Here is a 15,095-nt window from a genome sequence, read left to right as displayed (position 1 = left end):
GGGGCTGCGCGGCTCGGCACTTGACCCGCAGTCACCGAAACCAGTGGAGGGGTTTGCACCCATTCCTATTGCAGTGGAATCCCACATTGGTACAACGACTCTTTTTCTTTTTCAGTCCCTGTCCCCTTCCCATTTGCTCCCCCTCTTTCCTTTCCATGTGCGATGGGGGATCCCTCCAGCCTCTGCCTTGCTTGTGCAGCGGTTGCCTCTCTGCACGAACCTACTGAGCACGTGGTCCTGCCCGGGAGCTCCTACACCCCACATGGCAGGAGAGAAGAGGTAAATGCAACAGCCCCGCACAGATGAGAGAAGCAATGGCAGAATCATCTTGAAAAAGGATTGATTTTTCCCACTCCTTTCATTAATATTCATTGTCCTTAATTCCTGATCTCTACTGTTTAGCTCTCTAAAGCCTTTGTGGTTGAGAGGCTTTCATTGAGGTTGCTATTCATCACCTAAGCAAGATATCCATGGATTAAACAGGCATTTTATCAAATTTGAGTCCTGTGCTGGAAGCGGACTTGCCTGGACAGGCCCAAATGTCTCCGCAGATCTTTTCGCCGTTGTCAGAGTTTCCATTTGGTTTTCCCAGCCCCATGTCCCAGCTGGGATGGTTATGCTGCTGTTTCACTGATCACCAGGTTTCTCCCATGAGAAACACTCACCAGTAAGCACAGTGATTCGCAGCGTGCGCTGTCTCTTTTTCGCCCTGAAGGCATCTGACCCTGTTTCCTTGTTGCCTTGCAGAATGAATTGGTGCCTTGAAAGCCTGAAAGGAGATAAAGCAGCAGCAAACTCTTCTCCCTTGTTGCAGATAAACTGCTATTAACTGCTGAGGGTTTCCGGAATGAGAAGGGAAACTCTCCATTGAAAAAGCTGATAAATCCTGGGCATCCAGCATAATCCGGTCCACTGTATCAGGAAATCTCTCGGGAGCCGGCAGCATTGAGCACAGCACTGCCTTTTCATGCTACAGTTCTCCCATGGACAGATAATCTCCATGGACAACAACTGCAAACGCTGGCAGTTGGATCGCGCCTGCTCTTACCTCCCCTCTCCTTCTCAGCAAAACCACCGCTGCCTTCTGCAGCGAGACGGGGCTTACCTGCCAACTTCATCTGCCACGGTGACCACGGGACTGAATTTTGCATCCCGTGTGTGAGCAAGAATATCATACATCATCCCCCCGCTGATTTGACAGCGTAAGCGGTCCTGCAAAGCAGCAATTTAATGCACTTCTTGGTGCCTCGGTGTTTTTCGTCTTGCTATGCTTAACGTGATATATTGTTGTTTGATAGGGGAACAGTAGGGGGGGTAAAAGGAGGTAATAAGAAAATAAAAGGTCAGTGGGTGCCTGGTGTGTGTAAAGGCTAAATTGCTCTTTCATCAAATCTAATAAATATTCCCTGTGAGTCGGGTAGGGAGCTCCTTTTCTGAAATGCTAAGTGATTTCCTTGCCTCAGCCCAGGGCTCGGATTGTCAGCTGCAGGCAGGGTCTCCCATCGCTGGCCGTGGCACCTTGCCTGCCCCTGGGTCACCACCAGCCAAGCCCTGTGTCTGCAGCATCCCGGGAGGCCGGGGCAGCGGGGTGTGGAGGGAGGGAGCCAGCCGCCAGGGACGAGCCAGCCGCAGCCCCTCACTGCGCATGAAACTGCTTTTTTTTTTTTTTTTTTTTTTCCCTACCATTCCTAAAAATATTCCTGAGCCTTCAAGTGAAAACCCGGTGGTTTGGATTTGAAAACCAAAATGGAAACAGATGAGATGCATCCCATCTTGCTTTCTCACCTCCTCTCCTTTCTCTCTTCACTTGTTCCAGATCAGGGAGAGAACAGCAAAGGAGTGACCGAAAAATGAAGAAAAAACAAAGCAAGGAAGTATTTTTCTCTTGTTTACTTTTTTCCTTCTCTGAGAGACTAGGAAGTTTTTATAAGCACAGAAATCTGTTTTATAAAAAAAAAGGATTTTTAATTTTTTTTTTTATTCCAATGGAAGAAGATTGTTATGGGATAGGACACTTTGGCCAGTGCCTGTCTCCTCCTCCACTGGTACAGAAGCTAAACCCACCCACGCTGTGTCCAGAAACACATATTTTCCTCTTTCTTTTGTCCTTCCATTCAGAAACTAAGGCACCAGGCAGAGTTTCCAGGTGTTCCTGGTTTTGGAGGGTCCACTTGAGACCACCTCACGCCTGGTTTCCAGAGAAGCTTCGGCATGATGGGGTGCAGCACCCATTTGTCAGGCTTCAAATGCCTGTGGGAAGCTCTTGCAGGTGCGTTGCAGACTCAGAGGAGCTCAGTGAGTTGCTGAGGATGTAAACCCTGCTGGAGCTGGGTCTGCTGCGAAGATGCTGAGCCATCTGGGCTCTCTTGGAGGTGTTGGTGCTGAGGAGCTACAGAGCATTGCCTCTGCAGGTGTAACTGAGATCGCCGCCTCTGAAAGGCGAGCGGTGGGATGCTCCCTCCTCTCTGCTGCACACCCAAAAACTTCACCTCCTTCCCCATGTTGGACCTGCACCTTATTCCCAGCTCGCTGCCATCAGCAAGAAGAGCCTCCGGTCTCTGGGTTGGCTGTAGGAATCAGGCAGAGTGGGAGGAGAGAGAAACAATGCGAGACGAATTCCCCATTAATCTAAGAGATCATTATTTGCTGCTAAAACCAGGAGGGTGAACTGTTTTGGGGAGTCAGCAGGAGTTAAATCCTTGCTATTGATTCTCGCGCAGCTGTGAATTACCGTGAGTTACACCGCCGAGCGCTGGGGAGAAACCGAAGTGGGCGCCAGGCAAGCATGGGGCCAGGAGGGGAAACTCTGCGCCTTTAAAGCATTTATGCTGCAAATTAACGCGTGTGTTAAGCCTGTGATTCCTCAAATATTTATCTAGCGTTAATATTTTGAAAACTGCATTAAAATTTGCCACCAGTGCTTCATTCATCAGGAGCGCTCGGCAGCCACAGACGGCAGCACTTGCTAAATCTGAAACGCGTCCATGCAGAGACAGCAGCTGGAGGATGGTGCCTGGGCTGGGCGAGGGAGTTTCTGCTCCGACTTCCAAAGCAGGGAGCCGAAAATGAACTCCTTACCCACGCCGGCTTCAGCTGTGTGACTGCAGACATTCGGTTCAGCAGAGCATGCGCCAGGCTTTTGACCCATCTGACTCCAAACAAAAATAATTTAACGTGAGCGGGGTGAGAGAGAAATTACTGTCTATCCTGGGAACGGAGAGACCTGCTTTTCCAAGCCTGATGGCTGCCGTGGGGCTGCGAGAGCAAAGCGGGCACGCACAAAGCCGTGTCCTCCCTTCTCATACGTGCCAGCCTCATCCAAGGAGGTTGTAGGATATGCGGGAAGAGAGGGTGATTTGGCCCACCGTGGCTATCAGGGCTAGTGCTATGGCTCTGACGCTCACCCCCAAATTGGAAGCTTTTTGGGGGGACACCCCAGTGTCTGGCTGAGCCTGGCGGAGTGGCAGTGCAGAATTTCAGTCCTTCCCCCTCTCCCCACATGCTTTCCGCCCGCTGCGTTAGCCTAGGGCTGAAATTCAGCTTCAGACTCATATTGGCTCCTCTCCGCTGGTTTTTATGCAACCCACTTGCCAAAATACCCCGAGCACAGAGTGACTTGGAGGGAAAAGTACAGGACATGGAGACAAATGCTCAGTGTTGCTGGCACAGGGAGCTCATTTTCCCTCGATTCCTTGACATTGCAATTGATACATGGCTTAATGGACTTTGCTGCTACTGCCAGTTTCCTGTTAAAATTACTCCCAATTATGGCAAACGTTTAACTTTAGGTACGAGCAGAACTGCAAGCAACTCCATTTTGCACATCATATTTTTGTTAAGCTTCTAACCTCTGCTGCAATTTTGCTTCATAAAACAAGGAGAGTTTCAGGGGCCCTGCGGATTGCAAATTGTTCCAGGGACTGCAGTAGGACAGATTTTTTTGCATTATAACGCTAGGGAGCGAGATTTCCAGCTGTGATTTTTGTTTTTATTTATCCTCATTTTGCATTGGCAATGGGGGCGTGCCAGAAGCTGCTTTTACGGATGGGGCCAACCACAGGCACCACCTTTTCAGGTGCCTGTTGCTCCCACCCACTCTGGTGCTTCCACTGGAGAAGTCTTGGAGTCAGGTGCCTTATTTTCAGCTTTCTGTTTCCTTTCCTTTTTGAGTACTCTCGCATAATTAAGAGGTGAACCTGGCAGACAGCATCCAGCTAATACAGATATGATTAATTTTCATCTTTCCTTTTTATTTGAAAGGTTGTCCTTTCCAACGCAGAAAGCTTCACCGCAGATGGATGGGAAACCTGCCAGCCAGCCACATTTTTGAGGTAAAAGGGGACAAGGCATGGGAAAGTTTAGTGCTTTGAAAAAGTGACCTTTCTTGGTAATTAATTTGTCACTTCCCAACGCCATCTGCTGACTCGTCAGCTGCATCCATCATAACCACGCAAAAAATACTGGAAAAGTCAATTAAAATGAGAACCAGAGTCAAATGGGCTTTGTGCAAATTCTCTAGCAAAGCGAGGGGGGGGCGGGAAATAACCTGTCATGTAACGTCCTTTTCATCAACACGCACACACGTGGTTCCAGGGAGAAAAACTGCGTTGACCTCTCTGGAAGTTCTACGGGTAGGGCCACTTCATCGCCTGGTGATAAGCTGCAGTAAATGCACAGGGATGTGGGAAGCATCCTAGCGACTGCCGCATTTTTGGGAGGAGGGGTTTGGCCCAAATTGAGCGTTATTGACTGTAGCGACAGCAGCGAGTCCCTTCTGAGGCCCAGAAGTGCGTACACATCGTATCGACGAGCTGCGATGGGGCTCGGTGAGAAAAGCCGTTTTACGGGCTTCGGAAACAGCTCTTTTCCCCTCGTCTCCAGCAAATACCGCCAGGGCTTAGCTTTCCACCAGCCAGGCAGGAATGCCGCTGCACGGCCCCGCTGTAACGCCCCACAAGGCCGCTTGATGCAGGAGGATTTCGTTGCTTCCCCAACTCATTTTTTCCTCTTGCATCTCGCCTGGTTGCTCTCAGGTTTCCTCGCGCGTAGCCGCCCGTTTCTGAGAAGCACCAGGACATTGCTGGCCTGATCCCAAACCCTCCAGCCTCAGCGCCTGTCTGATGGTCTTGGGAGAGCAAAGATGAGATCTTATGCAAGTCGCTTGCTCTCCCTGCACCTCATTTGTCTGGAGAGAGATGTCAGCGCACAGTTTCGTGTCCCTGAGGCGGATCAGAGCATCCAGGACTGTGAAATGCTCAGTTAGGATGGTAAAAGGGGCCGCACGGAGACTCAAAATGGACAGATAAATCCCCCAGACTGCTTTAGTATCTCCCCACTTGTCTGCTCAGTTTATAAAACTCTTTGGTGATAGATGTAGCATGTATATTTTTATTTATTATTTTAATATTTAGCTCTAGATCCTGCCAGGGTATTTATTACCTTAAATCTATGCTTTTTGTATAGCTGGTGAGTCAAAGCTCGTTCTGCATTATGTTCATTTTGTGGCAACGTTGTTATCGTGATTTGTCTGCATTAGAGTAGAAATACAATTAAGACAGGCATCGTTTTACCACTGGTACACTCGCATCAGAAATGCTTTATCCTGGAGGGCTCATAAACTAAATAGACAAATTGGGAGAGAGGAATTTCTCCATCTTATAGATAGGGAAACTGAGGCAGAGATCCCCTGTCCAGCTGCGAGACTTGCTGAGAACAGCTGCCAGCCTAAAGACAGAGCCTGGGGAGGGAGGAAAGGGGATCTTCCTGGAAAGGAGAATCTCCTAAAACCCCAGTGCAGGTACCAGCATTCCCTGTCTGGCAAACTCGTTTCCATGCGTGCCAGGCAGCCGTTCGCCAGCTCTGTGCAGGGAAGCGCTCGCGCTCCGGTGCCTGTCCGTGTGCACCAAGGGTGGGGAAAGGCAGCAGGAGCCGCCGGGTGCGAACAGGAGCAAGAGGAGATCTGACCTCCAGCACCCCGCGGCTGCGCTCGCCGGGTGGGTGCTTCGTCTCTGCTCCCATTCGCCAGGCGGGTGGGGTGGGCTCAGATCGGCGCTGGTGTTACCAGCACGTGTTGGCTTCAGCAGAGTGAGCTCTGGTACAGGTAGGTAGCAAAATCGATGCTTAAACAAGGGGAAAGGTGCTTTCTGCTCATCCCCCATCCTGGGAGCATCGATTCCACCAGCTCCTCCCTGTCCGCTTGTCGTGAGCACCCAGCAGACACACCGAAGCACGCTGCAGAGGCGCAGGGAGCCCCGGGTGCCCTCTGCACTCGGGGAGCTGCTTTGAACAGACAGAAAATGAGTCACAGACGGTTCCTATTGACAGTAACGATTTGAATTTTTTGGAAGGCAGCTCGACAGATAAACGCACTGACTTGTCACGGTGCTCACGCCAGTACTATGTGGATGTTCACTCCTCCTGCCCGCAAATTGGCATTTCACCCCATTTTACGCAGGTATAAGCAGAGCTGGGCAGTGCTGTGCCCAGCCCCACGCAACCACAGTACTTTATTGTGCTGATGCTGAACTTGGGATCCTCCTCCTTTGTGCTTTCTCTTTGTAGCTGGGAAGCAAATTCGCTAACAACAAAGTACGTATCAGCCTGGAGAAGCATTGAGCTAGAGATCTCAGGTCTGAAAGACATGTCCTGCTTACAAAATAAGGAAGGGACATTCAGAAATGATGTTTTTTGACTGGAGTAATGTGTGGGGGTGTTTTTCCGGGGGAAGAGGGAGTGAATCAATTCACAAAGGGATAGTCAATAAGAGCTGAAGGAGGTGACTGGGTTTATTTCTTTGTACGTGGCAGCATTTTATTGTGGTGATAGAATAAATGAAAAGGCACAAAAGATTGATGCTATTGAGATAGATAACACCCATGTCAGCAGCACATGTGCATATCAACACGTAGTCCGAGAAATCCTCTTGTGATCACGGCAGCAAAAGGTACATCTGACAGGGCGATGCCCCAGCGCAGCTGATGGCACCCATGCTGCCCCGAGCAGCGCCAGGGGGGAGAGGAGAGGGGCTACGGCCGCCTTTGCTCGCTGTCAGCCCTCCCCTGGCCTGGCACGCAGCAGAGGGATGTGACTGGCAAGTGCTACGGAAAGGGAATATTTATTAACTCCCACTGGCTTTTGGTTCAATACCAGCTGATATTTATGGGAAATCTAATTTAGGGGTCAAATTTGACCTAACAATGTCTTTTCAATAACGTCCAAACCAAGAGGTTTCTGAAACTAATTAAGGATCAGGCTCCAATCAGGTAGAGTAGTGAAGCTGTGGGACCAGACTTCATTAAATTCATCCAGAGAGAATATTTTAATATTTAAAGAGAACATTTAATGTTTACGTAAGTCCTCTTCTGACGTGAAGTCGCTGTTAAATCACCGCAGAAGGTAGTTTTTAAAGCCCTTTATGCTAGGCTCTTATGGAGCCAGGCTGGCAAACGCTCTTCCCAGCTCTCTTGGACCCAATGAGGCTTATGCTTATTAAAAGATTCAGTCCAGCAAGGAACTTTTGAAGTGAGGAATATGAAAACAATATTTAACAAAACAGCTGTCTTAAGGCTTTTCTCTCTTACAGCATCGCTCTGTCTCCCTTGCTGTCAGTGGGATTGATGGGAGCGTTTTGCTCTGGATGTGTGTGGGTCTCAAACCAGTAGAGCTGGAGGGCTAAAGCTTGCAGAACAGAGGGAATCTTTAACAGTACTGAAGGGCTGGGCTTGAAGTCTCTGGAGATACTGCTCAAGAACAAATCTGTTTACAGAAAAAGGTTTGAGAGGAGAATTGTCAGTCATGACACTTCTATTCTCAGCTCAGGAGCAACTGGAAGAGTAAATATACCTCTAGTTAGCTGGTGAATAAATTAGATTGCAGCTGATCAAAAGCCAAAGGGATTTCTTGTCAAACGTCCCGCTCCACTGTTACCCTGGTATCTTCTTTCCCGTGTTGTTCAGACTCTCACGATGGTTTCCAAGAAGGTGGTGGCCAGTTTGCTCTTGGTGTACGTGGTGGCTATGCTGGCTGAACAGACCAAAGACTTCGTGCCCTTTTTTCACCCAGAGCGACTTCTGGAAAATGCAGGTAACTCCTAAGAAATGTCCTGCAGGGGCTGGAGCCCTGAATAAACCAGGAAAAGTGTTTCTTTCTCCCTCATTCCCCAAGCTCTGCCAGTGCACACTGCGCCACTGTCATTCCCATCATCTGCGCCTTCTGTTCAAAGAGGAGTTACTCTGATACTGGCAGTCCCTCGCTCATCCCAAAGTTAAGGGCTATGAGAGAGGGCAGAGAGAACTTTTAAGATAGGAGACTAGAAAAGAGGAGCCTGGACTCCTTCACAGAAGAACTAAAAGACCTGTGCAGGTTATCATCTGCAGCTACTGTGTCTCGGTTTTCTTTCCCCCGTGCTAGCGGCTGTAATTTTTATAGAGGAGCTGCAGCCTCCCATCACCATACTGATGGGTCTTTTTGTTGTAAGAAATAATTAACCATCCTCCAGATGGTTGTCACCTCTGGGATGTGCAGCGAGAGGAGAATGTTTTTTTCTTTTGATGTGAAACTAATACTGTTGAAAGGTGTCAGGCAGGCAGCCTCAGAGACTGCCTCTTCTTAAACACAGCCGAAGTGAGCTTCCTCCGCACGACACAACCCATTGATACTGGGGAGAAATCTTGTTTCCAACACCTATCTGCTTGCTGGATAGCAATTGCTTTTTGTGGGGAGTACAGTCATCCTTCAGCCTCCTTGAGGAAGATTATGGGGACCCACGCATGGTCCCCAGATCGGTTGTTCATATATCACAACCCTTGTAGCGATGTGTCTGCTAGTGATTGAGGGTCTTCCTGATGTGAGCGGTGAACTCAGCTTCCCAAAGGCTGCCTCTCCTCCTCCGAGCGCCCGTTCGCACCAAAGCAAGTGCACAGCAAGCAGTTTGACAGCGAGCACAGCCTTCGCTGCGTTTTACATGTCCTGTCATGTCTGTCATATCTCAAAGCAACTTTGGCTTTTCTCTTCAGGCTGGGAAGAAAAGGAGGGTCCTGAAACCAAGTTTCGCCCCATAAATGGGAAAGGACTGACACTACGGACCTGCAAGACAGACTGGTAACACGTAACGTCTGCACAGAGCTCTCCATTTGCAATGAGGCTGTGCAGGTTTTTATTAAACTTAATTGTCACTGCTACAGAACAGAAGCTGGCCCAGGCTTTGGGACGTAGCTCTGTAAGGTCATATACTTGGCTACCACATCCTGCAGACACTGTTGTCTTGCACAGATCAAAGGAGTCGCCTACGAGTGTCATGTTTGCTGCAGATCTTTACACGTAATCCTGTAACCCAGCCTCAGCTGCCTGTCAGAACTACGGTTCCCGAGGCCACGCTGACCACAGCTGATGGGTCCCTTCCCAGGGAGCTGTGGCCCTGGGGAAGGAGGCCACGTCAGGTCCAGGCGGTGGTTAGACCTCCAGTCCCTCTGGTTTTGTGCCCAGCTCTGCAGGCTCCTGGCTGCTGGGCATCCGACTGATATGGTGCAGAGCAGGTTTGGTACCCCCACGATGCTGCATCCTAGCACTACCGCCCCATTTGCTCTCTACCGCGAAGTTGCAGGAAAAGGAGAGGAACAAAGGAGGACAGAAGAAATCCCTGACCTGGCTGCAGCAGCTGGAACAGGAAAGCTTCTGAGCAGCCTGGTACAGATGTCAACAAGGTCAACCCCATCCAGGTACGTTGAACCAAGCGACTCTAGGGAGCCCACGAGGACGCACAGCGGGACCAGCAGCCCAAGAGTCAGCGCACAGGGCCTGGCTACAGAGGAGTGTTTGGTGGTGCTGCCTGAGAAGGCAGCGTGTGTTATCAGGGAGCTCACAGTCAACAGAAGGGAGTACCACCCAGTTCCTGCCAGCCCGGCCAGGCAACGGAGCAAGGTTGCATCAGACAAAGTTTTTATCTCCAACCTATAAATTATCTTGGACATCCAGCAGCCTGGTCACCCCTCCAACCCACCTGGCTTCTACCTCAGGAAGATGGAAACAACGTGAGGTCTGTCTTTGCCGTTCAGTGAACACCAGCCAACCGCAAGGCGGGAATTTGCAGCTCTGTTTCAGCTCTGGGTTTAACTTGTCACTTTTTCTCCCAACTCCACATTAACTGCCTGGTATCACCTCTGATCTCACAGTCCTCTGTGCTGGCAAGAGCTTATTTATAAACTTGGGCCCATACAGCTACACAGCCCCCCTGAAGTCTGTATACAGAGCAGAAAATTGTCAATTTTAGGGATTTAAGTGCCAGTCTAAGCCCTCAGAGGCGTGCTTACCTGGTTAGCCAAGTCTGAAACCTGTGCTTTTCCACTTGAACACAGGGAACTCTTTGCCCTGTCTGTGCAGCTGCTCCTGTGGTGAGCTCAGCCGTTTGCTTGAGTGCGTAGGTCCACCCCAAACTGCGGGAGAGACTGAGCGGGACAGGTAGAAGGACGAGCTAGACCGGAATTTGGCCCAGACGCAGGTTAACGTGCAACTCTTGCAGATGTGGTGCACCAGCAATCAATAACAGGATTTAAACAGCAAGGATTCACAGTTCAAAGCATTAAATAACTGACACATCCCAGTGTCTAACACCCCCTCCCCACTGCACCCACAAGCCCTCCTGTGTCTCTGGCCATGACCAGAACAACTCTATTTACTTCAGGTACATCTGAGCCACAGCTGGCTCCAAGTCAGTCAGTCTGGAGGCAGGATGATGTCTTATCCTCAGCCTTTACTGAGGCAGGGTGCTTCACCAGCATCAGTAAAGCTGATGGCTTGAACAGTCAAGGTGTGAGATAGCGGGGGATTATGAGCTTCAAAAATTATTCTTCTTTACAGTCTCTGTTGCCAGGAGGTACCTTTATCTGTGTTTCTGAGTCAGCCCACAAATGACCCAATGCATAAGAACTTTGGCAGTCTGAACAGCATAAGATTGCGTTGACTTCAAAATGTTGCTTTTCCCCATATGAGGATCATCCTCTTCTCTTCAAATCAGCCCTAGACCCTCTACCGACTTGAGCAACATGGGGTCAAAGCCCCCCAACCTGCCTCCCTCTGCTCTCCTCGGTTTTTCCTTCTGAATTTTCAGGCTTCTCCCACAGCGAGCTCTTCCTGTCAGAGCTGGGATGTGGCTCACCCCAAGGCAGCTGGAAAAATACCAAGATGTCCTGGAGAAACTGCTAGCAGAGATGTTACAGGACACCCCAGACGGTACTGTCAGGAGGTTGATTTCTGCCTTGGGAATTCTGCCTTTGCCTCCTCTCACCATCTCATCAGCACGGAGATATTTATATTCCTCAGAAGGGTTTTTGTGTCATGTTTGCTCAGTTTACAGAGTCCTCGGATACCCCACCCGCTCTCATGTACACGCTTTTCTGGGAAGGTTATTCACTCTCGTAGGCTGCTGTCTGTGCCCTAGAGATGATATTGACTGTTAGCAGCACCACAACCCTTCCCAGCAGCTCTCCTTGGCACTCTTGCTTCCCACTTCCCTCCTCCTCCCAAAAAGTCCTCAGTCTTCAGGGTGCAACTCCCAGCAGAGCTTATAACACCAGCCACACCTGCAAGGCAGCTCAGCACCTTGCTCCCTGTACAGGGGCTTAACGCTTAACTACAACTAGAATTAGCTGCAATTCAAGGTGTCGAGCGCTAACAAATCCAGCCCTGGGCTTTGCTCTTAGTGTACGGGAATTGCAACAGAAAATATCCAGGGGCAGTCTGTTATACAGCTATTCCTGCCTGCAGGTTTGAGGGGTGGTGGGATGGGTCTCGATTGTGTTATCTCTGGAGCTTTGTCTTATCTGGGCTTAAATGTCCCAAACAAGAGGGTCTCCGCTATCCCTGTGGGAGTTGTTATTCTGCTTTGGCTGTGCTGATTTCAGTTTGCCTTCCAGCTTTTTAGTTGGGGAGCTGAGGAGGAGGAAACAATATATAAAGCCCAGGAAAGACTGAATGACAAATTTAAGGACACTTGTTCTTTTCTCTCTTTTCTTTTTAGCTGACTGATATCTGCAGGATCAGAAGAGAAAGGGACGTAGCTTGCTAAAGCTAAAAGACTCCACTTATGTAAACGAAATCTGTAAAAGAGATTAACAACAAAATCTGAGGTGAGATAATAAAATGCGCAGTATAATTAAATGGAGGATTTGTGTCGTCTTTTCTGCGTGCCTCTCAGCCAGATGGCAAGCAGCAAGTGTGGGAAAGAAGAGAGGGAGGGTTTCCAGTTCTGGAGAACATTGCCGTCCTTCTGAGAAGTGCAAAGCATGTTGCAAAGCCCGACTAATCTTTGTTGACTAATAAGTTTTAGCCCTCCCTTTTGGCAATGAGGGAAACTGAGGCAAACATTTACCGGATCTCCTAGCCAAACTGGTGACACAAGTGTAGGATGAGGAGTGTTGGGTGGGGGATGTGGGTGTCCCTAACCAGGCTCCCTGCTCTGGACGCGGGAGGGCACTCTCTCCCACACTGCTGGGAGGAAGGAGGAGCCCTGATTCCCAGTTCCTACCTGTGCTCTTAACCCCCTCTTCCTCACCCAGGCGATAGAAATTCAATAGCGTGGTGAGGAGCACCTCTCCCATAGCTAGGGTGCAAACAGGCACAGCATGCGTGAAACAAGGCAGAGTGCTGGCCTTATTTGTGCCTCTCAAACAAACCTGGAGGTGAAATTGTAATTCCAGTTGAACATATTGCTCTTCATTTGCATACCTTTGGCTTATTTTAGAGCTGCTCCTCTATATTGGCAGCAGGAAATCCAACATATGTAAAGTAAGGACGGATGAGATCAATGGTATGTATGTGAACGTATCCAATTTCAATCCAATTTTATCCTCCCAACCTAACACAAATTCTGTTCTCACTGTGGCTCATTTAAATAGCTGTGTTTGTGCTAGAACAACACTTCTCAGTATGCTCTCTGCTGCAAGCCATCCCTTAGGAGCAAAGAAATCTCCCAATGTATAATGTAACATCCAGCGTGGAGTGGATTCCGGCTTTACCCTTCGATTCAAAGGCACGCTCCTAGTCCACAGACTGATCAGCTCAACGTAACTCAGAGTTTGCAGGGATTATTGCTGAGGCAGGTTGAGCTATGAAATCACTATAAATGAGTCTGAGCAGGAGGAAGATAAAAAATAATGCATTCTATTAGGCTGAAAGTGAAGGAAACTGCACGTACTGCTGGGCTATAGGGGATCAGCCCGTGCAAATCAGTCTGCAGTGGATGACATCCATGAGAGATCCGGCACGGAAATCACCGGTGGAGCTACACCATATTTGCACTGGTGTCCAGCAAGAGCAGAGACAAGACTGTTTCCTTCAAAGGGGGCATGTTACTTCTGAAAGACCCAAAACTTTACCCCAGGTTTAGTTTTGCCCTGCCACAGTAAAACTAGGAGAATTTCCCAATGAGAGGCAAACTGCTCCTAAAAACCCCATGTAAGCTCCTCTGCAGGGCAGAGTTGTCTCTCTAGCCTGCCCTTTTGCCCAGCTCTTTCACTCAAGTGGTTTCCCAAGCTGACAGTTCCCCCCGTGCCATCGAGGAAGGAAAGTTTCCCAGTGACAGCAAGAAACAAAGCGAACATGAGCCTCTTGGATTTGCTTCCTGGACCGTTTCCCGCCGCTGTGATGGTGGGGCTGGTGCTGTGGAGATTTCCATGAGGAGATCCACCAAGGTGACTTTGCAGGGATATCTCCCTCTACTCTTACATTTTGATGCAGACAAGCTGCAGCAGCAAAGGCCTGCTTTTGCCCTGGCCACTGGTTCTTCCAATGGCTCTTCCCAGTTGACCCAACTATAAATGAGCTCAGGGATGTATGGCTGGTTGTGACAGTAACCATATGTCTTGTCCTGCAGCAACAGCTGTGTTGTCTACATATGCACCAAAGTACAAGGGAGCCTTCAGCTTTTGGGAGTAAATTCCTTCCACCCTCAGGGGCCCGAGTAGTGGGAAAGAAGGAGGTATTCTTCTGCTGGAAGGAGAAGGTAGATGGACCCCAACCATTCTCCCCGGCATGACTCCCACTCTCAGGGCTCTATTTCTAGTCAAGAAGCAAAATGGTCTCCAAGCTGCAGGACAGATCTGTATCCCCAGTGCCCTGGAAGGCTGCTCTGGCAGCCAGCAGGCCCAAAGTCCACGTCTGCAAGCAGATAGGAAGATCTTGCTGCTCCAGAATCCGAACATTTCGTGGCAGGATCAGCAGCCCAACAGTTGGGGGAAAGAGGCAGGAGAAGGAGGGGAGAAAAGAATGAAATCAGGGCTGACTTTCTAACCTAATAGAAGCTCGGCAGGCTGAGGACATGACATACGATCGGGAGGATGAGAAGAGGTGTTCTTGGGTCACACCTGTGCCGTGGCTGTGAGTGACAGGGTGTTAAATTGGCACAGTCGGCTCCCAGGCAAGATTTGACACTTCCCCTGGTGACATATGCAGGACTGTCGTCCAAATGCCATGGGAGAAGAAGAGGGGGTGGGATGGCGGCTTTTTTCCAGCAGCCCCTCAGTCAGGGGTGGAAGGGTTCATCTGCTGCCCGTGCTTTTCGGGGTGCAGACGATGGTCCCCTCTTCAGGCGCCTTATGAAGATGGTGCAGATCTATTTCTGCCCCTCTGCTTACACCAGCCCTGTCTTGATGCTTCAAGAGGAGAAGCAGACGGCACGGCACGCCTGCTCTTCCCATTCCATGTCTGAGTCACTGCCAGCAGGCCTAAGACAGCTTCTGGGCTAGCAGGGAAGATGGAGGCTGTCCCCTCCTCGCTGTCCCATCTTCCCACATCCAGCTCAGGATATTTACAGCCAAGATACTCGAGAGTTACACCGTGGGCTGGGAAACCGGCTTTTCACAGCCGAGCATCTCTGAGCATCACAGCCCATCTGCAGCATCAGCAGGCCTCTGCTCGCCCTGGCAGCCTTTGCTGCTGCCCTGAGCTGTGGGGATGACGAAGGGGCTGCAAAAAGCAGAAAATCCACCATCAGCAGCAGCAGCAGCAGCACTGTGGGCAGGGTGATAGGAAGAAATAGGTGATTGTCCACGGGGATACAGGCTGCGTCACGTCTGAGAGACAGAGGGCTGTCTTCTGCTGCC

At 49.9% G+C, this 15,095-nt stretch overlaps 1 protein-coding gene across 1 annotated transcript; it reads left to right on the top strand.

Moving 5' to 3' along the window:
- Positions 1 to 7,964: 7,964 nt before the first annotated feature.
- Positions 7,965 to 14,738, top strand: MLN (motilin). Its single transcript, XM_086476742.1, is given in 7 exon segments — positions 7,965 to 8,045; positions 8,047 to 8,082; positions 9,596 to 9,672; positions 9,674 to 9,716; positions 11,118 to 11,226; positions 12,737 to 12,802; positions 14,563 to 14,738. Coding segments are annotated over 7 exon segments (588 nt in total).
- Positions 14,739 to 15,095: the final 357 nt, after the last annotated feature.

The sequence above is a fragment of the Leptosomus discolor genome, chromosome 21 (assembly GCF_034619465.1).
Source record: "Leptosomus discolor isolate bLepDis1 chromosome 21, bLepDis1.hap2, whole genome shotgun sequence".
NCBI lineage: Eukaryota > Metazoa > Chordata > Aves > Leptosomiformes > Leptosomidae > Leptosomus > Leptosomus discolor.
The sequence above is the reverse complement of the archived record's forward strand: the minus strand, read 5'-3'. Positions and strand labels throughout refer to the sequence as shown.